Raw genomic sequence first — 24823 nt, forward strand, 5'->3', positions numbered from 1 at the left:
TTATCCCACATGATGTGGATTTGGAGCCATTATTGTTTCAGGAGAGAACATGGGGAACAGGACAAAGAGAGAAGATGGAAATCATGGTGCAGAGAAGCGAGGCAGAGCCCAACTGGTAAACACATTTGAGTGGGGTGACATCCCGGAGCTGTGAAAAGAATAGAATAGGAGGAGTGAGCATGGAAAGAACACTAAAGATTAAGGAAATGGCACCTGTGGAGCCAAAGAAGATAGGAATTCAATAGCTGGACTAGCACCTAATCAATGATGAGACAACATGGACCGAAATATTAGAATAAGAGTTACTTTTCTCTTTCACTCTTTTTTTTTAAAAAAAAAAAAGACTTCCTTGTCATACTTTTAACTTCATTCTTAAGTGTAACTACAAAGAAATGAAAGGAGATTTGGGGGGGGGGGGGGGGGGGAAGAAACACAAAATTAATTATAACTCAGAAAATTGTGTGTCAAACATGTAGAAATTTAGGTGTAAAATGCTTTATACAACGTTTATAAAATAACACAGTTCCAAACAATGAGTTTTATGGTCAAACTTGGTACATATTTTGTAACATACAAAATGCACCAGAGAGGTACACCAAAAGCAATGTTGAGGAAGGGGGAGAGAGGACGAGGGGGGGAGGAGACAGACAGAGAGAGAGAGAGAGAGAGAGAGAGAGTGTGTTTATAGAGTGACTTGTGATGTGGCTACCGACAGTGTCTTTAACTTTATATGAAGTGAATGTCATTCTTCCTACAAAGCTGCTCTTGTGGTAGTAACAGTCTTTGGATGACTATGGGCAGAAGTATGTGGTTATTCCTGAAGAGTATCCCAAACCATGTTTTTATGGTGTTCAGATCCAGAGACAGGTCACTCAATGTGCTATACTGGTTGTGGTCTTCCCTGTTACCTTACTGGTCAGTACTTGCCTTCAGAAGATGCAACATATAGTACATACAGTCAACAAACACCTATAAAAGTAAAAGAGACATACTACCCAGCTTTCAGGACTAAGTGCCCCTTTGGCACGGAGGGGAGAGGGGTATACTAGAGGAGACTAAAAAGGAAGGGTAAGTAACTCCAGTCCCAGTTTGAGACCTTGTTTACCTTCATTGTCAATGCAGGTGGATCTTTTTCATCGTGGGGCCTAAGTGATCTGCTCTTCATTTCTAACCTTTCCTAAAATATTTTCCTCTCCTCCCCAACAAAGGAACTGTTACTCGTAGTTCCAAAAGTTAGATAGTAATATGCATTTCACCTCCTAAAAGCAGCAACAAAATCTAATAACTGAATTTTCCTTTGATACATTTTGTTGCACAGTCACAAGGTTGTATGTAAGGATCAATGACTTCATTTCTAAAAATCTGCAATTTACAATTCTGAGTGGAAGTTCCATGGAGTACATACGTTCACGTGTGTGTGTGTGTGTGTGTGTGTGTGTGTGTGTGTGTGTTTTCTATCTCCCATGAGGGCCTTGTTGGCTGAAAGCTCATTTTCTGTTTCTGACAGTCTTTTTGTTGTCTCTATCTGCAACTCAGCATCTCCACTATGTGGTAAGTTTTTGTTATCTTACTTTTCCCAGCTGCGTTACAGACAGTAATGGAAGTAAACATGGATTATGACCCTTGTCCATCATTGGATGAACCTTCTAGATGTTGAATCTGTGGTTATAAATTGATATCACCACCTCTGAACAATAGCAACACTAAACATTCATCTACCTGGCCACTGATGTCCAAGTTTTAGATGCCTCTAATTTCCCAATGATCTTCCATTGCAGTTAGTATTGACATCAACCAAGTAGCTTATCTCAGCTATCTTCTCTTCCTCCCATGTCTCCAACTGCCATTTTACTGTTAAGCATGCTGTGTCTTTGGAGTCTTTTAAGGCAGCATGTCTGAATAAAATCTTCTCAGTTTTCAGGTTGTGTCAGTTTGAACAAAATTCTGTCCTTGGAGTCTTTTAAGGCAGCATGTCTCAATAAAATCTTCTCAGTTTTCAGGTTGCGTCAATTTGAATAAAATTCTCAAGTTTTTGAAGCCTATCTCCACCATTGTCATCAGGAGTGAAAACCTCGGACTGCTGGAGCTGGCATGATTTTCTGCTTATACGGGCACAAATGCAGTGTCTGGCACCAATCAGAGATGGCTGAAATGATGCACGTGCAGAAGATGAGTTGGGCAGCTCATAGCAGCTCTGGCCCACTGTGGGACTGTGCGGTGTCAAGTGGTATTAGAGGCCTGTGCCACATTCAAAACTGCTGCTCCCACATCCCTACAAATGTCAAGCACCCAGCTTGGCCTCCTTTTGATATCCAAAGTGTGCCTCCATGCCCTACTAAGTGTGTACTCCTGGTCTCTGTTAAAATTGTTGTTGTTTATTCTAATCTCAGCCACTTTCTTTACAAGGGAATCCCAATATGTTGGTGCATGAGACAAAACTCTCATGTTTTCAATTTGTATTTTGTGTCTGTTTTGCAGGCAATGCTCAGCTATGGTTGACTTGTCAAGCTTCCTTTCTTTAATATGTCACTTGTGCTTGGCACAACACTCTGCAACTGTGTGAATTGTCTGTATATAGATGCTTCCACGTTCTCAATGGATGCCATGCACACCAGGAACACAAAGAGCTATGCCATCTTAACAGGACACAGAATATCTCGTTTCATGGCGTGGGCCAGAACACTGGTTTCTGTACATGTTTCTGCAGCACACATCCTAGCTTGCTGCTCATTGCCCCACAGTATGGCAGGAATGCAGCCGGCTTGGCCTCTTCTGCCAATTCACAAGGCATCCTCCTTTGGTGGCACCTGAAAGCATTTAAAATGTCAGCTGCTAAGCCAGTTACTTTCCTGCCGTACTGTGGGGTGATGAGCAGCAAGTTATGCATGTGCTGTGCTGCAGAGACAGGGACTCAGATCAGTGTTCCAGAGCTTGACAAGTCGACCATAGGTAAGCAATTCCCTGAAAACCAACACAAAATTAAGTTTGAAAACACAAGAGTCTTGACCCATGTGACAACATATTGGGATTCCGTTGTAAAGGAGCAACTGAGATTAAAACAAATTACAACTAATTTAACCGAGACCAGAGGTAGTCATGCCACTGCAAAAGACTCCGAGACGACATATCTTTCCTCTAATGTGAGGATGTAATGCACAGTGTAAGATGGCTGAGAAAACTTTGAAAAAAGAAATCACATCTGCTGAGTTCTTCAGCACTTTCACAACACTGCCACAACAAGAAGTTAATTCATCACTTTGCTGTAGTTAAGCAACACATTCAAACTGGTGCAGTGGGCAAAATTTTTTAAGAGGGCAATTCACACCATTATGAGAAAGTGAATGTGATATACAGGGTATAAGCTCAACCTTAATGCCAGAAACTTATTTGATTGTCATCTATTTTTGTCATCAACCTTGTCGTCATTCTATTGAGAGTGGGTGGACACAGTCACGGAAGCACAATAGCACACAAATTTGCGCAAGACAATGTCTAAGCAGCGTAACAAGTTTGACCGCTTAACTCACGGAGTAACTTACATGAAGAATGATAAGGCTCATAGATCAGTTGTTAATCTCTCTGACCAAGAACTGGATGATGGCTCTGTGACAGTGCTGAGTACACAACTTAATTTTTCTCCAGCCCCACAACATCTGCCAATTTTGGATATTTTTACTGGAATAGAGCAGTGCATTCGGCATCTCTCACATGATGCAGCCGAGGATGTCAGACTAACCATCAGCCAAATACTAGTAAAAGCTAAGCCACTGATATCTAATATTAACCTGGAGCAACAGTTTGGTTTGCACTTATTACGAGAGAATGAGGACTTGGTTGTCTTGCAGCCAACAAAGGAAATGCCACTGTGATTGTCACGACTGATGACTTCCACCTGGAGGTGCTACATTATTTAGAATATGATGTGTACCAGAAACTAAGTAGCGATCTGACACAGGCCACTGTCAAAAAGACAGGGAAGTTATTAGAGGACACTGGTTTACTAGATGAAGCACTGCAGAATTTAATGACCCACACTGTCAGACCTCTCAGGCTTTATAGATATAGAAAATGTCCCTCTTAGGCCCACTGTTAGTGCACACAGTTCGCCCACCTACAGACTGGTCGAACATCTGGCAGGATAATGAGTGCCAAAACTGGGTCATTGAGAAAACCATGTTGCAAACTCACAGACATTTGTTGAAACACTCAAGAAAATGAAAATATGCCACAATGATGTAATGGTTTGTCTGGACATTGTATCACATTTTACAGGGTGCCAGTACAAGACATGCTGGTTCTTTTGTACTACCTGGAATCGTCAAGCTGTTCTGTCTTGTTCTAATGAAACATACTTCTTGTATTGCAATGAATATTATGAAATGGTGGGCGGCACAATGATGGGATCACCACTGTCTCTGGCAGTCATGAATTTCTTCATGGAGCACTTTGAAGAGCAAACTCTGAACTCTGTAGTGTTGCGTTCATCTTGCTTCCTAAGTTACCTCAATGTCACCATCCTGTTATTGCCTCATGATGAAAATGCACTTCAGCAGTTCACTGACTGCATGAACAATGTCCATCTCAACATTATTTCTACTACTGAGATGTAGAAGGATGGCAAGGTGCCATTCTTGGATGTTTTAGTTGAGTGGAAGGCAGGAGGCCAGCTTGGTCATTCATTGTACAGGAAACTGACGTACACTGATCAGTACTTGAATGCCAATAGTTTTTACAGCCCTGTACACAAAAAAGTGGTCCTGAACACATTAATGCACAGAGGGAAAGTTATTTCTGATTACCACCTATTGTATGAATTGCAGCTCTGGAGACGTGTTCAGAGAGAATGGTTGTAGCAAAAGAGACGCTGCAAATGCTTTCAGGTGCCACCAAAGAAGGACATCTTGTAAATTAGCAGAAGAGACCACGCTGGCTGCATTCCTGCCACGCTGTGGGGCAACAAGCAGCAAGTTAGGATGTGTCCTGCAGTAACATGGACTAAGACCAGTGTTCTGGCCCGCTTCCAAGACACAAGATATGTTGCACCCTATTAATGACAACATAACACCTCATGTGCCTGATGTGTATGGTGCCCCTTACAAATCAGAAGCATCTATATAGGTCAGACAATTTGCACAGTTGCAGAGCGTTGTATCGAGCACAAGCGACATAGTGAACAAAGGGAGCTTAACAAGTCAGCCATAGCTCAGCATTGCCTGGAAAACAGACACAAAATACAGTCTGAAAACACAAAAGTCTTGGCTCATGCATTAACATATTGGGATTCCGTTGTAAAGGAGGATACTGAGATTATAACGAACAAGAACAATTTTAACACAAAGCGGGGGTCACACTTAATTTGGTGTTGGGGCCAGCTTTGGATATCGAAAGGAAGCAAAGACAGATGCTTGAAGCTTATAGGGAAGCAGGAGTACCTGTTTCAAATGCGGACGAGCCTCCCGCACCACTTCATGTCACTCGGTCCCATGGTCAGCTGGAGCTGCTACGAGCTGTCCAACTCACCTTTAGTGCATGTGTCACTTAAGCTGTCTCTCACTGGTGCCAGAGGCTGCAATCATACTTATATAAGCAGAAATCCATACTAGCAATGACGGAGATAGCCACTGAAAGTTCGAGCATTTTATTCAAATTGACGCAGATTGAAGACTAAGAAGATTTTATTCTGTTAAACATACTATTTTTTGCTAACTGCAAAAGATTTAGGTTTGCAAGTGGTAGTTTTGTGGAAAATTAACATTGTTGCAGTATAGTCAACTTTCATGTCAGTTTCTTTGCTTAATCCACAGTTACAGCTGATTTGTGGAATCCAGTGTAATTCATCTCTTAGGCCAAGAACTGCAAAGAAATCAGTGGGTCAATGTCGAAATCAAGATGTATCCTTCTTAAGTTTACCTTTGCGCAGGCTACTGCAGCTAGCTTTCTGAAACTTCCAGAAGATGCCTCTCAGAACAACTTCATTAGACTGATTTGGAAACCACACAATCCCACTGCTGCCTTTTAATAATAGAAAATTTCTTACTTCAAAACAACCCAGAAGCATTTCACTTGAAATATAATACCATTTGAGCCTGAAAATCTCCTAGTACTGTTCTGCTACAGCTATAAATTTCTTTATTCTCATCCAGAAGTAAAAGCATTCAGCTTTAATATCTTCTGGATTCTCTTTCATTTCCCACAAAAACCCAAGCAAAACCAATCCACAGATTAGCAGCCATATCCCAAGGTTCATAACCCTAAAATACTAGTCCTACTTTAAAACGTGATTTAAAGTATCCACCCACAGTTCCTTAGTCCAACCCCCCCCCCCCCTCCTCCCCCACCAATTGGTAAAACCTGCAGTATTAAATGTAGAGCAACATGTGAAACTACTAGTATCAAATAACAACTGTCACACATGCACTGCACTACTTTCTACACGTGGCGCACCAGCTACCTCCCTCCTAGCTATCAGCCACTCTCCTCCAACCTTCCCTTCTCTCCCCCTCCCAACCTTATTTTTCTCCTCATCCCCAACACCCCACTCAAGCTACATAACTATAGTAGCTATTCGGTGTTTCCAGCCAGCACAATGTGGGCACACACGTGCGTGCGCGCACATGTATGTGTACTCTAGCTTGAAAAAGGGTTCATCCAAAAGCTAGTGACATCTTCGGTTTTGTTTACGTGCTCGCTGATGACTCAGTGTCTCTACTATTTGGTGAGAAGACCTTTCAAACAAAAAATTCCAGCTATTGTTTTAAATATGCTTGTTTCAATATCAGTTCTCATGTTTTTATCTCATGGATCTTCATTTAATAAACAAATAGTCGTCTTTTCCACAGTTGTTCTTGACCCAATTTCTTTGTCTTGTTTTCATGTTTGTATTTTTCACCACTATGTGTTTAGATTCATCAGCGCCTGATACTCTCCGATACTTCCAATATTAAATTTTTATTTATTCCACTGCTTACAAAGTACTTCATTTTAATGGTGTTTAGATCTAAACCTCACACTGACATTCTTGTATCAATTTTCTGGTCATATATTTTATACCTCATACTCTAGGGTCAAAATTCATTGGCCATCTGCAAATTGTAATAAATACACTGTATAATCACTTATTGAGATCCCTATACGGGGTGCATTCAGGTTCTAAGGCCTGCAATTTTTTTTCTCCGGACTGGAAAGAGATAGAAACATGCGCATTGTTTTAAAATGAGGCCACGTTCATTGTCAATACGTCCCAGAGATGGCAGCACCATATGGCAGATGGATTTACCACCAGCAGCGAGAATGAGAACTGTTTTAAATACTTAAAATTCCGACGTTTTCCTTACTTGAACAGCGTGCAATCATTCATTTTCTGAATTTGCGTGGTGTGAAACCAATTGAAATTCATCGACAGTTGAAGGAGACATGTGGTGATGGAGTTATGGATGTGTTGAAAGTGCGTTCGTGGGTGCGACAGTTTAATGAAGGCAGAACATCGTGTGACAACAAACCGAAACAACCTCGAGCTCGCACAAGCCGGTCTCACGACATGATCAAGAAAGTGGAGAGAATTGTTTTGGGGGATCACCGAATGACTGTTGAACAGATCGCCTCCAGAGTTGGCATTTCTGTGGGTTCTGTGCACACAACCCTGCATGACGACCTGAAAATGCGAAAAGTGTCATCCAGGTGGGTGCCACGAATGCTGACGGACGACCACATGGCTGCCCGTGTGGCATGTTGCCAAGCAATGTTGACGCGCAACGACAGCATGAATGGGACTTTCTTTTCGTCGGTTGTGACAATGGATGAGACGTGGATGCCATTTTTCAATCCAGAAACAAAGAGCCAGTTAGCTCAATGGAAGCACACACATTCACCGCCACCAAAAAAATTTCGGGAAACCACCAGTGCTGAAAAAATGATGCTGTCCATGTTCTGGGACAGCGAGGGCATAATCCTTACCCATTGCGTTCCAAAGGGCACTACAGTAACAGGTGCATCCTACAAAAATGTTTTGAAGAACAAATTCCTTCCTGCACTGCAACAAAAACGTCCGGGAAGGGCTGCGCATGTGCTGTTTCACCAAGACAATGCACCCGCACATCGAGCTAACGTTACGCAACAGTTTCTTCGTGATAACAACTTTGAAGTGATTCCTCATGCTCCCTACTCACCTGACCTGGCTCCTAGTGACTTTTGGCTTTTTCCAACAATGAAAGACACTCTCCGTGGCTGCACATTCACCAGCCATGCTGCTATTGCCTCAGCGATTTTCCAGTGGTCAAAACAGACTCCTAAAGACGCCTTCGCCGCTGCCATGGAATTATGGTGTCAGCGTTGTGAAAAATGTGTACATATGCAGGGCGATTACGTCGAGAATTAACGCCAGTTTCATCGATTTCAGGTGAGTAGTTAATTAGAAAAAAAATCGGAGGCCTTAGAACTTGAATGCACCTTGTATTATTATATTTTTGCGTCTAATGCTTACACTTTCTTTTGTGTGTACATTATATTAAGCAGGTGAATTACAATATCCTTGGCACAATACCTTCTTAAACTTGAAACAAGGTGATAAATATATCCCAACTATGACTTTCGATATAGAATTTTTCTATAATGTTTGAAATGCATGTATAGCTTTTATTTGTTCTCACTGATTTCATAGCCTCCCATGTACTGGCTAAAGATATGCTTTACTACATCTACAAACACCAAATAAAGAGACAATAATATCAATAATAATGATAATAACAACAACAGTAGGGGCTTTGGATGAAGGAATAGCTATACTAAAGATTAGCCAAGAGTATGAGTTAAGACGCCCAGGTCAAGGGGAGTTGTTCTGGACAGATACAGAAGGAAATCAACAATAAATTTCCACCTCACATCTTCTCGTTGATCCAATGTCTTGGAAGAACCTCCTATCTAACTTTGGAATAAACCATTTTTGCCAAGCATTATACTCTTTTGTTGCATGAAAGAACCTAGTGTTCTTAGCTTTTGATTATGTGTCAGTTTTACTTTTGTTGTGTATCACACCCTTTCAGCACTGTATGTCAGTCCATCGTGTGGAGTTCATTTTACATAATGCATAACACCCATCACAACAGCCATACTATTACAGCTCCTCTGAACCAGTGGTTTTGTTTGTTTAAGCCTTAAAACAGTCATGACGTACTTCTCTGTGCCTAAACTGATAAAAATAGAAAGAAACTGGGTGCTTCTTTATTTATTACAACTAGTAATGCATACAATATCAATCCTATAATTCACTATTCAGAAAATATAGTTCTGAACTGGCATAAGCAGCTAAGAAAATTAACATTGTTATTCATAAAAACAGACATTTACTTGAAGGTAAAATAAGAAACAACATGTACTGTAGAATGAGATTTTCACTCTGCAGCAGAGTGTGTGCTGATATGAAACTTCCTGGCAGATTAAAACTGTGTACCGGATCGAGACTCAAACTCGAGACCTTTGCCTTTCGCAGGCAAGTGCTCTACCAAACTAGAGCACTTGCCTGCGAAAGGCAAAGGTCCCGAATTCGAGTCTCGGTCTGGCACACAGTTTTAATCTGCCAGGAAGTTTCAACATGTACTGTATTTGTCAAACTGAATGTTTATAGCTTAATAACTAAATAAATTGTGTATAGAAAGAATTAGCAGGTCTCACCACAATGCCATGCACCCATCCAGTTCCTGCAGGGTTTTCTGGAGTAACACCATATCTGCGTGATACAACTCCTGAAGCTGTTATGGCCCACACTTCACCATCTGCCCTTCCAGCTGACACATGGCGGAAACCCGATGTTGATGCACTACTTGTACTTCCAGAGGCTATTCTGTCTATAAAGTTCAGAGAGAGTTAAATAAGTAAAGGAATAGATGCTGAGTGTTAGGTATTATAAACATCAAATTAATAAAACTTTGTAAACTAAAAAGCAAATTAACACAACTCTCTGTATTTATTAACGCAGCAAACTGCTCTGAGAGCCAAAGAAATTGGTACACCTGCCTAATATCAGGTAGGGCCCCGCGAGCATGCAGAAATGCCGCAACATGATGTGGTGTGAACTCGACTAATGTCTGAAATAGTGCTGGAGGGAATTGACAGCATCAATCCTGCAGGACTGTCCATAAACCTGTAAGAGTATGAGGGGGTGGAAATCTCTTCTGGAAAGCACGTTGCGAGGCATCCCCAATATGCTCAATAATGTTCTGGGGAGTTTCGTGGCCAGCAGAAGTGTTTAAATTCAGAAGAGTGTTCCTGGAGCTGTTCTGTACCAATTCTGAATGTGTGGGTGTCATATTGTCCTGCTGGAATTGCCAAGTCCATAGGAATGCACAATGGATATGAATGCATGCAGGTATCAGAAAGGATGCTTACGTACTTGTCACCTGTCAGATTCATATCTAGATGTATCAGGGGTTCCACATCAATCCAACTGCACACACCCCACACCATTACAGAGCATCCACCTGCTTGAACAGTCCCCTACTGACATGCAGGGTCCATGGAGTCATGAGGTTGTCTCCATACCCCTACATGTCCATCCGCTCGATACAATTTGAATTGAGACTCGTCTGACCAGGCAACACATTTGCAATCATCAAGGGTACATGAGTGGGCCTTCGGTTCCGAAAGCCCATATCAATGGTTTGTACACTGACACTTGTTGATGGCCCAGCATTGAAATCTGCAGCAATTTGTGGAAGGGCTGCACTTCTGTCATGTTGAACAATTCTCTTCTGTTGTCCTTGGTCCCGTTCTTGCAGATCTTTCATCCTCGTTATCTTGGAGATGCTGTGTCTCATCACTCATGCACCGACTATAACACCACGTTCAAACTCACTTAAATCTTGATAACCTGCCATTCTTTCAGCAGTAACTGATCTATCAACTGCGCCAGACACTTGTTGTCTTATATAGGCGTTGCCGACCACAGTGCCGTATTCTGCCTGTTTACATGTCTCAGTATTTGAATATGCTTGCCTATACCAGTTTCTCTGATGCTTCAGTGTATAAAGGCTATAGCAGGATAAGGGACACATCTCTGTTCAAACTACTGCACATCATTACCTGGTAGTGCAAACAATGTAACTGTTTGACTTAAACTCATTCCATTTCTGATATTAAGAAAAAGAAAAGAATTATGGTGTCAATGGAGAAGTTAATGAACAGTGCATGACAAATATTTAAAAAGATGAACTTGTACTACTGACAGAATGTAGTTGTGAAGAAGGCAAACTGCAGCTGATTACAGAGAAACGCTTGCTGCTTCAGAATTCAACTGGCTAGAGGTTTATTTTGAGAAGATGTGGATTTGTTCTCATAACAGTATGAACAAATGGTAAGTAAGTGTCGCTGTGCAAGGTGGATGATCAAATGGATGTTTAAAATGAAATTTTAATCAAATCAGTGGATGGAAGTCAATGGCCATGCATCAGAAATGGAAAGCTGATTTCATTTTCTTGGAAGATTATGGCCAGTCTTTTCTGCGACACAAAGGGGTTCTCCTTACCGATAACGTCACATAGTGTAAAATAATAATAGGTGAATATTACGCAATTTTTTGGAGTAACAGGATGAAAAATGGCAATAAAATACCCAACAATGTTATGTAAATGAGATATTGCTACTCACCACATAAAGGAGATGCTAACTCATACACAGGCGCAACGAAAAGACTAATATGCATTTTAGCGTTTGCCCCCCCCCCCCCCAGACACACACACACACACACACACACACACACACACACACACACACACTCTCTCTCTCTCTCTCTCTCTCTCTCTCTCTCTCTCTGTCTCTGGCCACTGTGGCCTGACTAAGATGTAAGTGCACCTGACAGGAGAAGCAATCCGGTGGTGGGGGTAAGGATGAGACATGGTGTGGGAAGTAGAGGGGGTGGGGAGAAGGATTGGGGGGGGGAAGGGGGGAGAACATGTAGCGCTGCTAGTGGGAGCTTGCAGGGGCAGGTAGTGTGCTGATTGGTACAGCCGGCAGTGCTTTTCTTTTTTGGAGGGGGTTGAAAGCAGTCATATGATCTACAGACTAGGCTGCAAACACTGTGCTGCTTTCTATGGTGGGCACAATGAGTAAAAAGCTCTGATGCCTGCCCGCATGAAAGGCCTCAACTAGCTGTGGCCAAGGGACAGCAGGACCATCCAGATGATGAACATGCTGCCCAACACAGTGTGCTTCACTTCAACGATTGTTTCACAGCCTTTGCCATCTGTACCCTTCCTACCAAAACCAGTTTTTATGAACTGTGCAGGCAGGAATTCTCCCTGCAATATATCCTACATTTTCATATCCCACTTGGCTTTCATAACCTTCGCTAGTTCTTGCCTTACACCTACTTATCCCCTTCCTCGTTACCATTTCAGCATCGGATTGCTGCTCCCTTCAGGCACGATTACAACTCAGTCTGCCCACAGTGGCCAGACACAGTGGTCATGTGTATGTGAGTTGGTGTTGGTGTGAATAAGTGTGTGTGTGTGTGTGTGTGTGTGTTTTCTACTTTGGAAGAATCTAAAATGTATAGCAGTGGTTTCATTTTGCCTGACTGTGGCTCAGTGTCTCATCTATTGGTGAGTAGCAATCTATCCTTTTCATAATACTGTTATTCCATCCTATATTTTACATTCTTTTATTTTAGCAGAAGAGATATTGTAAAATGAGACAATTCTCATCCTTTGGGACAGTAATCTTGTCGACGAAAGTGCTTTGGTCATGGTAAAAAGAGGGATGTAAGCTACATTCTGTAATAACATTCATCTTATTCACTGAATTTGGCTATCTACATCCATACTTTCATATACAAACACATTTATAACTGGATTTTTTAATGCAATGTATGTCCCTTATAGGTGGGTAATGGTATTTGAAATCCACTGATGACTCTAAAGTAGTTATGGAAACAATGGCCACACAAATGAATAATATGAATGGATGTTATGCAGACATTCCATAAATGCACTGGAAAAATATTGGACAAATACATTGATCTAAAAGGGGAATAAGTTGAAAAAAATCTGACTTTTCGCTTGAACGTAATCTCCGACTGCAAGGAGAGATACTTGCACCTTCTTTCATGAGTTATTAGGATAGCTTCCTTTTCTAAGTGACCTGTCTTTATTCATTTTCAATGCCTCTATAGAATTAAGAAATATTCTGTTCATTAATAACACGTAGGTGTAGTTGTAACACATTTCTGAGCCAACGGTCAAAAAAAAAAAATGTCATAATATATCACTAGTGTGATTTTTTCCATGCTTCTCATCTACATCTGCACCTCTATTCTGAAGTGAATTGCAGAGGTTACTTTTTATTGTACCATATATTACAGCCTCTTCCTGGTCCATTCATGGATTGAGTACACGAGAATGTCTGTACACCTGTGTGCAAGCTGTTACATGCCTAGTTTTATCTGCATAATTTCCAAAGGATAGATATGTAAGGCACTCAATTTTTGTATAATACAACTGCAATTTCTGCACTAAAATATATTTCTCTAATTTTTCTAAATATGCCCTCAGTATTTGCACATTGTCTTCCACTACATGTCTATCAGTTTAAGATTTTTCAGCATTCTGTTCCACTCTATTACCATTCTCAACAGGCCTGTCACAGTTCATACAGCTGTTTGTTGTACATGGTCAATGTCTTCTATTAGTCTGATCTGGATCTCACACATCTGACCAGTATTTAAGTTGGGCCATGTAAGTCTGTTTTATATTCAAACTGCAGTTTATCAAAATTCTGCCAATGAATTGTAGACTACTATTTCTTTGACTACAACATTGTCTATGTGGTCGTACCTCTTCATATTTCTAACATTGTTACTCCCAAATATTTTTATAATATAACTGACTCGAGTTGTGACTAATTAATCCTGCAGTAGAATATCATACTTTTACATTTTGTGTAGAGCATAACTTAGAATTTTTCTACATTAAGAGTTAATTTACATTAAGAGTTAATTGTCACACTTTGCACACCGGTCCAGCATTTTGTCAAAATCTAGCAGACAGAATTTCTTTGTATATAACTGCATCATGTGTGAAAGCCTGGAATTGCTATTAAAACTATTTGATAAATCATCGAAGTATAAAATGCACATCAACGGCCCTGTTACACTCTTCAGGGGGGAAACTAAACCATTCCACATGTAGACTAAATTTCTGTCTAAGCTGACTAAAGATTCTAGTCTATTGCTAAAAATACGTAATCTCTCATTCCATGTATCCCATCTTTTAGGCAAAATTTTGTTTCATAGCTCTCCCTGCCCTCAATTTCTGGCTCTAGTCTACTCATGATGCTGAATATTATGTGGATTCTTATCAATACAATAGTGTTTCAAACTCTGTCCCCTATTTGTGAATGCTTCCATAATTTATCATTAATCTTTCAGTATTCTCATCTATTTTGAACATTATTATGATCTCTTATAAGTATTTTGTAGCCCTCTGCAGCAACTTTTAACCTCATTGAATGGTGAATCTCCTTTCCGCAACTACAAGTTATATGTAAATATGCACTGAGAATTGCCTGGATACATAATTATAACTATAGCAATTATTTCTGATCTACAACATTGAAATTAAACTCTGAAGGAATGTTATGGCAGATAGAACCATTACCACTTTAAGATTCACGTTAACTTCTTACCCTGAGTAGCTGCATCATTTGCAGATGTTGGCAGAGTCTGCCAATGTGTTCCTTCAGGGAACACAGGAGTGACTTCACGTCTTAAAGACAACTGCCCTTGAGAATCAAGAGCCCATACAGCATAAGAGCCAACAGATATTTGTTTCAAGACTTTGCCAGCTGGAGGCTCCACACTTTCCCACACTGCACCTGTGTACACAATGATTGTTGTGCAACAAATGTGTAACAATATAGAACAAGCTCTTAAATGAGACTGAAAATGTAAACATACAAACTACGTGCAGACATCTGGCTATCAGTTAGATATGTGTTGCTACTGCCAGTGCTACTACCATTACTACTACACTACACTACACTACAACAGCAACAACAACTACTGCTACTACTAATACTAATACTAATACTACCACTACCATCACCACCACCACCACCACCACCACCACCACCACTACTATCATGTATCAGATACAGTACTTGCCAACTGCAGCAACAAGACAGTTCAAGGTCACTTTATAATTATGACTGCAGCCTTTCTCAAGTTATTACATTTAATATGTAGTTGGATATAAGTGTAAGAGTATAACAGTAGGCTTCGTAAGAAACTCATATGTGACAAAGGGGGGTGGGGGGAGGGGGGGGGAGGAGGAGTACTATTGGGATTCACACAAGTCTATAACTTGAGGGATTTCCCAGTTGCATGAACTATTTAAGGCATAATATTAACATGGAGAGCCTTTGTGAGAGAAGAAAGAATGTAAGTTAGCAGAGAAGCCTCTCAAGGCTAGCTATATATAGCCTGACAGGTGATGTGTGAGGCAGAGCCTGACATGAGATTTCCAGCCAGAAGAGGTGACAGATCACCTTTGGGCACTTCTATCAAGAAACTGACCCTGGCGTTTGAGTTGTAGAACTTGTTCAACACTGCCCATACTAATGGTGAATTTTCTTTTTCTTTTCTTGGAATCTTTTATACAATTCTGAAATGATGTCACAGATGACACTGAACTCCCAGACAATCTGACAATGACTGACCACAAATCGGCCAATGATCCAGCTATGCAAAGGGCCATCCAAATGTGTTTATTGTGCCACAGTGCTTCCCTATAACATGAGTTCTTTGTACCAAAACCACATAATATGCAGTCAGAACCACTATGTCCAAGACCTTACTAGGATGTACTGTCTCCAGCCTATATGGAGCATACAACTGTAGTGGTAACCTCATGTATCAATGGTAACAAGCACCAGATAAGTGTTAGACATTGACCCACGAGAAACTTAGCTGAAACTGAAGAACAAATTAGCATCTAAAAATGGTAATGAGTAAAATTAATATTAAGAGTCAAGCTTCATATTGTATTTTCGGACCTGTAGGATTACTGTCAGTGATCCCAAAACGCCAGTATGCAGAGCCATTCCTTCCAACTGCCCAAACTTGGCCTCTAGGACCACAACTGATACTAGCCAGAGGATAATCACTTGGTACATGCTCCCAAGAAGTGCCCTGGGTAAAATAAAAAAATATACCACTTTCCTAAAATACTGAAAATATTTCATTTATGTTAAAACAAGCATGATACAGACAGAGAAGTAATTCTACTTACAGATGGAGAGGTCTGAGACACACCTCTCCTGTAGACGGCATCACCATTTGCAGCAACAGCCCAAACATGAATCAAATGGTCACTACCAATTTTTCCACTGTCCTGTTAACAAAGAATGAAAGCTGCTGTTATATCATGTTATATAACAGTCATTTTAATATTTACACTTGCAGAGTAAGAGTATATTGCAAATATACACCTGCAGTGAGATATCAACAAGTTTTGTATTTCCTAGCTCTTGCCAAGGACCACTTGTTGAGAGTCGACATTTCCTCACCCACCTACGCCGACGTACATAGTCCGTGAAATGTTTCTGACCATGGTAGGTAGAAGGAAAGTCAACAGCATACTGCCACCCTTCCTTATCTACTCCTCCGGGAGTGTGGTAGTCAATACTCCACTCTGAAACCTATTTCACAGAAATTAGTTTACACAATTAATAGACAAGACGTATATTAGGAAAAAAATGTACTACACTTCCATAGAACTATTTAAAAAATTGTCCAAGATTTCTTTATATTCACATAGCATCAAACGAGACGATTCTGGATGCTTTGATGTTATTATCACCATAACTTGCATACGCTACGTTAGACTGCATTGTTTGTTACAGAAGTGGTGGAGTATATGTATAACAAATAAAATATCCTAAACAGAAAGTCCATGTGTACCTATATTTGACCGAGACAGACAAAGTGTCCAAAACAGCCCTATGGACTTCGGTGATTTCGGACACACGATCTTTAAATCTCTATCCAGTTACAAAGTACAGGCAGATAATTTGGACATAAATTGATGTTTCTTAAAAATTCTGCATTCTTCTTATTTGATTTTAGTGACTTCTAAAACATTTTGATGATGTCCATCATTATATATAACTGATAAGGATTGAGATAAAGAATTTTATATATTAAAGATCAATTCTTATTTTCTAACAAATTAAATTGCAATTTTTTTTAAATCCTAAAGCAAAATACTGAAAAAAGAAACAAAACAGGGAAATTCTACTAACAGAGAAAAATCAGTTTTCTTACTTGACATTCAAAATCAAGTTGAAAACACTTTGAACATTGGCCATTAAGTTACAATAACCTATGAGTACAAAGCCTCCAAAAATAAACAACCCTCTCTTCTCGACTGGTGTACAATTTGCTCACGAAACTTGTTCTTCCTGTGTTGTGTCTTCATCAGGGAAATTTGGAACCAAAGATATGTTTCTACTATTGTGTGAGCACAAGAATTTCACACATACTTCCCTTGCACCAACATTTGTGGCCCCTCCAACATATTGCCTCATATGCTCATTGTTTCTGGATGTGTATTTGTAGACCACAACAAGAAAAGCCTCTTCATTCAGTAGTAAAAATTCAATGGATGATGGGTCATTTTTACTTTCACTATACTGGTAGAAGCACTTCAGTTGTTTGCACACTGTTTCCATTTTCCTGGAAGTCACAGCCATAACTGATCTCCCATAAGCAATGTCTACTTTGTGGTGGTGGAAATAACCAGACTTATTTTGAGGATAACAAACTTCTTTGAGCATTTCTTTGAAAACGGAAGTCCATGACTCTGCATTGCTATGTTGGCCCTCCTCATTATCAGGCAATTTCAATGAAATGGGATTAGGCCTGTGGTGTGAAATGCACTCTTTATGTTTTCAGTAAAGTTTGCTGAAATCTGCTTCAGAAGAGATGGAAAAACATCTTCAGAAATGGTCTCGCGAGCAAACTTTTTCCATTCAGTTAGTACTGCTTGCCATGCTGCTTTCAATGGTCTGAAGAAGCTTGCATACAGTGTTTGGGGAAGTGGGTCTCACTGGTGCGAAGGAGAATGAATGAAATATTGTTCTTACATTCTCCAATAAAATGTAACTGGGTAAGTCAACACCAATCATCACTGTTGGCCCACTTTGCTTCTTCAAATAGGTCAAAGCGACTGTAAGCAATGAGTCTTCAAATACTGTTAGATCACATCTACTTTTATTCCTACTGAAACGCATTCCCTATGGGCCACCTTCTTGCCATGTGTCCCAGAAATGCTCAGATTTACAAAGGACATATGGTGGAAGCAGTTTATCATCAACACTTACTCCCACTATTATCAAAACACTAGATTTGACAAATCCTTCACTTTTTAAGCATGCTTACTACCTTACTACCTCATTTTTTAATTATCTGCTGCTTGCCTGGATATCTGAAATGTTAGTTTTGTCAGAGCTGACCATGTTGCTTGGTGGGAGATTTTCCAGCACTGGCTTTATATTGCGAAAATACATTTTAGCTGTCACTTTGTCATGGCAAACAGAGTTGTTCTGAATGCCATCTGAGGAATAAATGCACCAATACTTCTCCTGGAAAATTGTTACAAAATTTCTTCTCTTTCTGGCTAGTTAGATCAATTACCCAAGGTATCCCATTTAGTGAAAGGAAATCCCTAATGTGCAGATCTCAAGATACCTTGCTTCAGCATTTCATTTTCTTCCTCATATAGTACTAGTTGTCCTCCCATTTGTTTTGAATGTGTTTCCTGCACTTTCTTTTGAAGAGTCGATGTAGGTATACTACACAAATCACATGCTTTTCTATACTATAATTTACCACAATGAATATCACAAACAGCTTTATCTAAAAGTTCTAGGTCATAATTACACTATACTTAGCACCTTTCTTGCTTTTATACTTTCTTGGCATTATTCAAAATCACTCCACAAAGTACACAATTTTATAAAATCTATCATTATTTTATAAATTTACACTAAAGCTTGATCCTTATACAGCTACTGACTCAATGCCATAAGCTACTGATCTCAGTGACAACTGCAATTACAGTACTTTTCTGCTGGTCTCAACATTCAAAAATTTTCACTTGATGATACTGCGTAAACTTCTAACAATGAAACTGTTCATCAGATATTTATCTAGGTAAACATCTGACCAAAAAAAAAAGTCATGGAACATGGTAAATACAATCTGTGCTTAAAATAATTGCTGTGCAGAAGTGAAAATTAGTGGCAATTCATTGATATGCAGTGGAAAATAGCTAATAAATCATACCATCCAAAATCCTCCTGGTGCCCAAAATCACCCTGTTTGGCTGCATGTTACCAATAATTGAAGCCAGCTGATAATGGTGGAATACAAATTCAAAAATAGTTATGAAATTGCAAAAACAAATGTCTATGTGATTAAGAATCTCTAAATCTTATAACTGGAAACACACCCATTGCCAATGCATGGACAGCAATTTTGTCTTCTCTCTTGTTCGCTTATGTTTTCCTGTGCTATCACTCCACATATATCGGTCAGTTGGTAGCCCATGAGAAGTGTATCCAGTGAGAGGGTTCCAGCGTTGGTTTTCATAAACATAGAAGCAGTGAGTATCTGCCATAGGATTGATACCTGAACTGCTTGTTTCCAGACCTGTAACAGATTTCAGCTTTCAAAATAGCTTTCCAAATAGAGCATGCGATATCCTAGAAAAACATTTCCAGTTTTTACATATCTAAACACAATTGCTTCAGTATAAAGCAGTTTTATTTTTAAAACATTGTAACTGTATTACAATCTTATTATTTATTATGCCTACCCCTTCCCTGCTCCCACTCCAGTGCTAAACATGCCTTCTTTCCCTCCATCATACTTACATACCGTATTTACTCGAATCCAAGCCGCACTTTTTTCTGGTTTTTGTAATCCAAAAAAACCGCATGCGGCTTAGAATCGAGTGCAAAGTAAGCGGAAGTTCTGAAAAATGTTGGTAGGTGCCGCCACAACTAACTTCTGCCGTCGAATACATGTAGCGCTGCACAGGCATGCTTTGCAGGCACAAAGATAAATACTGGTGCCAAAACCTCTGCGTCAGCAAATAAATTTAAAAAAAAAAAAAAAAAGGTGGAAGACGAACTCTTTTCTCCACCCCGAGTTTCGACCACTGCATTTTCATACATTATCTAACGAAGTAAATACAAATTCCGTATTATTCATATTCGAATGTAGCAGCATTTCAATGTACTACGAAAATCTGACTGGCAAGACTATTTGGGATGTTTGTCAGTATGGCCAACTCTGTTCTGAATTTTTTCCTACCTGTGAGAAGAGATGGTTGCTAATAGGAACTTTTATGAATTGTGAATCACATGCAGTATTCTATTCAGCATAAGAATAATACGAATATTTTGCCATGTATTCTTTCGTGTTTGCTGCTATCTCATTTAAATCCTGTCTGCCTAATAAACTACGAATCTAGTGTGAGACCACAGCAAACGCGTAAGAATATACATATAATGTCATGTTTATATTCGTATTAATCTTATGCCTAATAGTGAGGCAGTCAGAAATGAAGCACGGCAATTGACTAGATTTTTAAACCTAAGATGACTCTAATTTCTGTGCAGCATGTAATGTACTAAAGAGGCGTCTGCAAAGATTTTCAAACGGAGAAAAATTTTCGCTAAACTCTCGTTCAGAACATCATCTATCATACGCAGTCTATTATTTGGTTCTTGTTGATCATTATCAAAGAAAGCAGCAGTGTAAGTAACAACAAACAGCAGTCTCTTGCCATTGTTTCACTAATGAGACGATTCCTCTCTTTTAAAAAAAAAAAAAACTGTAAACAGCGGTATCGTGCACAAAAGCAAGCCATGCCGCGAGCGCCAACAGGCCGTAACCACTCATTATCAGAATGCGACAAACAATGCATGACACAGTACAATAATGCATTTTCAGCTAAGAGTGACGTAAACACCTATAACAAGAGAACGGCACTTATCACATCAAAGAAAAATAAGCAATCAATTCAAACCAGACAAAGCACGTGAAAAAGGTAGGGTACCCCTTATAAATACGGACGGAGCGCCTGACGCATAGCAATGGCTACCTGGTAAAGCTTAACTGCTAAGCTTATGACTCGAACAAAACTACTGTAGTTGTATCGTCATTCATTCGACCTAAATTGTGCCTCATATTACAATGGGCCAGCTTTGTTTCGATTTGGAGGTGCGGCCTAAAACTTTTCTCTCCCCTTGAATTTCGAGTCTCAAATTTCAGGTGCGGCTTAGATTCGGGAATTTTTTTTCCTTGATTTCGAGTCTCATTTTTCAGTTGCGGCTTAGATTCGAGTAAATACGGTAGTCCTTTCCTGTTCTCTCCTGTCCACCCCTCTCCCCTCCCCACCTCATCACAGCCTCCAAATGCTGTACCTAGCAGTCCTACCCTGCCTCTGCCTCTGCCCCTGACCCTGCCCCTGCCCCTGCCCCCCCCCCCCCACACACACACACACATCTCTGCAAGAGTACCCACAGGCAGCACCTTCCCCCACTCCTACCTTGCTATTCGTCCCCCACCCCACAGAACACCTCTTCTTTAACACCACTTTACAATCCAACTAGATTGTCAGACACAACTGCAACTGTGCCCATTTGGTCTTCAAAGTTTCAGGTTTTGTTGGAAAATGTAAAAAGGAGTCATATTTCTCATTCTGTAGGAGCCAGCCACATGGAATGATTGGAGGTAAACAACCATGTACACAGAGTGAGTCATAAAAGTGTAAATATCTATATGATGACAGATCAATGGTCACCAAATACAAGAGGTTTCCAACAACAGATAGGCATTTAAAAAAAATAACTCAATAATTGTGATGGTATAAAAGACTATGGTTTCATTTGAAAGGAAATTAATTTGATGATGATACATCTGTAATAAATTCACAACAGAAAATAATTATAATTTATTCAGGAATATATTACAATTTTAAAAATATTTTAAGTTTGCATCTTTGGTGACCCCACCTTGTGTAGGGAAAAATTTCCATGACAGAGTAAAAACTACTACAATGGAGAAGGTGAAAAATTCATGACAACCTTTCAGGAAAGATCCTCCCCAGCCACCAGTGTAGACCCATGCTGTATTGTCGTAGCCAACACCCCACGTTACCCCAGCGGCACATGTTTCAACACGACGCAGATGACCACCCATCTGCCTCCAGTACATCTCCAATGGATCTATAATCACCTGAATAGAAATGTTTCATTATCAATATACTCTTACTACTTAGTAATAACAATCACAGTAATAACAATGCTGAAAACAGATCATTATCTTTTATGCCACACTCAAGAGACACGTATAAAGGGCTGTGAATATTTTAGTATGACATGATGAACAGAAGTCAACAAAAAAAGTTTTAAAGAATAGAAGGTTGGAAAAGAAAAGCAGGTCATCTTGAACACCAGTACAAGATAGCACCATTATATGCATGGTAAAACGGACTGATATATTCCTGGTACACGTCATTGAGGTCATTAGTACACTTGAATTAATGACACCAGACAAATAAATATAAAAAGAATCACAAACAAAATTTAAAAAAGCAGTAACTGAACATTACAGTCATGTTGTTGTTATTAATAATAAACAATCTTTGACAAGCCAGTAAAAACAAGTACATTCTCACTACTATAAATTTAAGCTGAAATGTAGGTAGCGAACAGAAAATGCCAAAATAACTTCCCCTTTTCAATGTTACCACACAAAGCTGTATGACTCACACTCACACTCTCTCTCTAACTGTGTCACACAGTATATCTACATGTACATACATACATACATACATACTCTGCAATCACTGTGAAATGCATGGGTTTATAGTTCCTTCCCTTCATTTTATAAGTGAACTCAGCATAATAAAATGTTGAAACATGATGCACATTAATCTTAATTGAAGTAAGAATTACTTTATCTCTTCTGAAACAAGTATCTACATTACCTAATGTAGATTTCTCAGAATCACTCCCAGACAAAAATCCTTCCATCAATTCCCAGTTCAACTTCTCAGCAGTGGTTCCCAAGAAACTCATAATGAAATTCACTTGTTGATTGCTGAGGAATGTCATACCTATTGTTTCTTTTTGCTAAAATGCAATGTCTGTGAATATTTCTATAGTTAGGCACATACTTTGTTTTCCAGTTTAATATATACAGTTGTGTGGATAGTAGATTTAACAATCTAGCTATATGCAAGAACAGACAGTAAGGCTTCAGCCTTTATACTGAACAACTCTGATGATGCATCGTCATATAATAGGTAACAATCACAGCACTAAGGCTCACGAGAATTTAAAAGTGTATCTAAAATTGGATGGCAGCGAAGTTAAAGATGTAGCTTATGTCCACTGCTAATGGGCACAGAATGGGAATATGGGTTGAGCAGACTGGCTTCCGGCGGCTATCTGTCTTGGTGAAGACTGCCAGTCTTGCTAGCGGGATGAAAGCAGAGCTCACCACCTGCAGCATCGTCGACAGGACTGACTGCGGGCCTTTGGTATAGAGCCGCGTGGAGGGTCTGAATCAGAGGCTGAGACGGTTCTGCGACCGTGTGAGCTGCAGATTCCTCGAGCGCGCCATAGGGTGGTGGGGTTTCGGGTTCCGCTGGATAGGTCAGGAGTCCACTACATGCAGCAAGCGGCTACACGGGTAGCAGGGTTCAAATGGTTCAAATGGCTCTGAGCACTATGGGACTCAACTGCTGTGGTCATAAGTCCCCTAGAACTTAGAACTACTTAAACCGAACTAACCTAAGGAAATCACACACATCCATGCCCGAGGCAGGATTTGAACCTGCGACCGTAGCGGTCGTGCGGTTCCAGACTGTAGCGCCTTTAACCGCTCGGCCACCCCGGCCGGCGGGTAGCAGGGGTTGTGTGGCATGGACTGGGCGGTTTTTTAGGTTAGATGGCCTCAGGCAAGTACAGAAAGGGCTGTGGGGCAAAGTCAGGACATGCGGGGGCCAAGCAGCAATCGGTATTGTAATTGTAAACTGTCAAAGCTGTATTGGTAAAGTACCGGAACTTCAACGCTGATAGAAAGCACCAAAGCTGAAATCGTTATAGGTACAGAAAGCTGGCAGAAGCCAGAGAGAAATTCTGCCGAAATTTTTACAAAGGCACAGACGGTGCTTAGAAAGGATAGATTGCATGCAACCGGTGGTGGCGTGTTTGTCGCTGTTAGTAGTATTTTATCCTGTAGTGAAGTAGAAGTGGATAGTTCCTGTGAATTATTATGGGTGGAGGTTACACTCAACAACCGAGCTACGTTAATAGTTGGCTCCTTTTACCGACCTCCCGACTCAGCAGCATTAGTGGCAGAACAACTGAGAGAAAATTTGGAATACATTTCACATAAATTTTCTTGGCATGTTATAGTCTTAGGTGGAGATTTCAATTTACCAGATATAGACTGGGACACTCAGATGTTTAGGACGGGTGGTAGGGACAGAGCATCGAGTGACATTATACCGAGTGCACTATCCGAAAATTACCTCGAGCAATTAAACAGAGAACCGACTCGTGGAGATAACATCTTGGACCTACTGATAACAAACAGACCCGAACTTTTCGACTCTGTAAGTGCAGAACAGGGAATCAGTGATCATAAGGCCGTTGCAGCATCCCTGAATATGGAAGTTAATAGGAATATAAAAAAAGGGAGGAAGGTTTATCTGTTTAGCAAGAGTAATAGAAGGCAGGTTTCAGACTACCTAACAGA

General features: G+C 40.2%; 1 protein-coding gene across 1 annotated transcript in view; it reads right to left on the reverse strand.

Annotated features, from left to right (window-relative positions):
* LOC126089526 (tectonin beta-propeller repeat-containing protein) overlaps window positions 1-24823 on the reverse strand; it is a 235915-nt gene that overhangs the window by 6584 nt on the left and 204508 nt on the right. The window contains exons 17-23 of the mRNA XM_049906916.1: window positions 22141-22291; window positions 19497-19696; window positions 16474-16683; window positions 16275-16376; window positions 16039-16174; window positions 14671-14859; window positions 9667-9839 (exon numbers count right to left, since the gene is read on the reverse strand). Coding sequence (XP_049762873.1) covers window positions 9667-9839; window positions 14671-14859; window positions 16039-16174; window positions 16275-16376; window positions 16474-16683; window positions 19497-19696; window positions 22141-22291 — 1161 coding nt within the window. The remainder of the gene's footprint in view (window positions 1-9666; window positions 9840-14670; window positions 14860-16038; window positions 16175-16274; window positions 16377-16473; window positions 16684-19496; window positions 19697-22140; window positions 22292-24823) is intronic.

The sequence above is a fragment of the Schistocerca cancellata genome, chromosome 1, assembly GCF_023864275.1.
Source record: "Schistocerca cancellata isolate TAMUIC-IGC-003103 chromosome 1, iqSchCanc2.1, whole genome shotgun sequence".
NCBI lineage: Eukaryota > Metazoa > Arthropoda > Insecta > Orthoptera > Acrididae > Schistocerca > Schistocerca cancellata.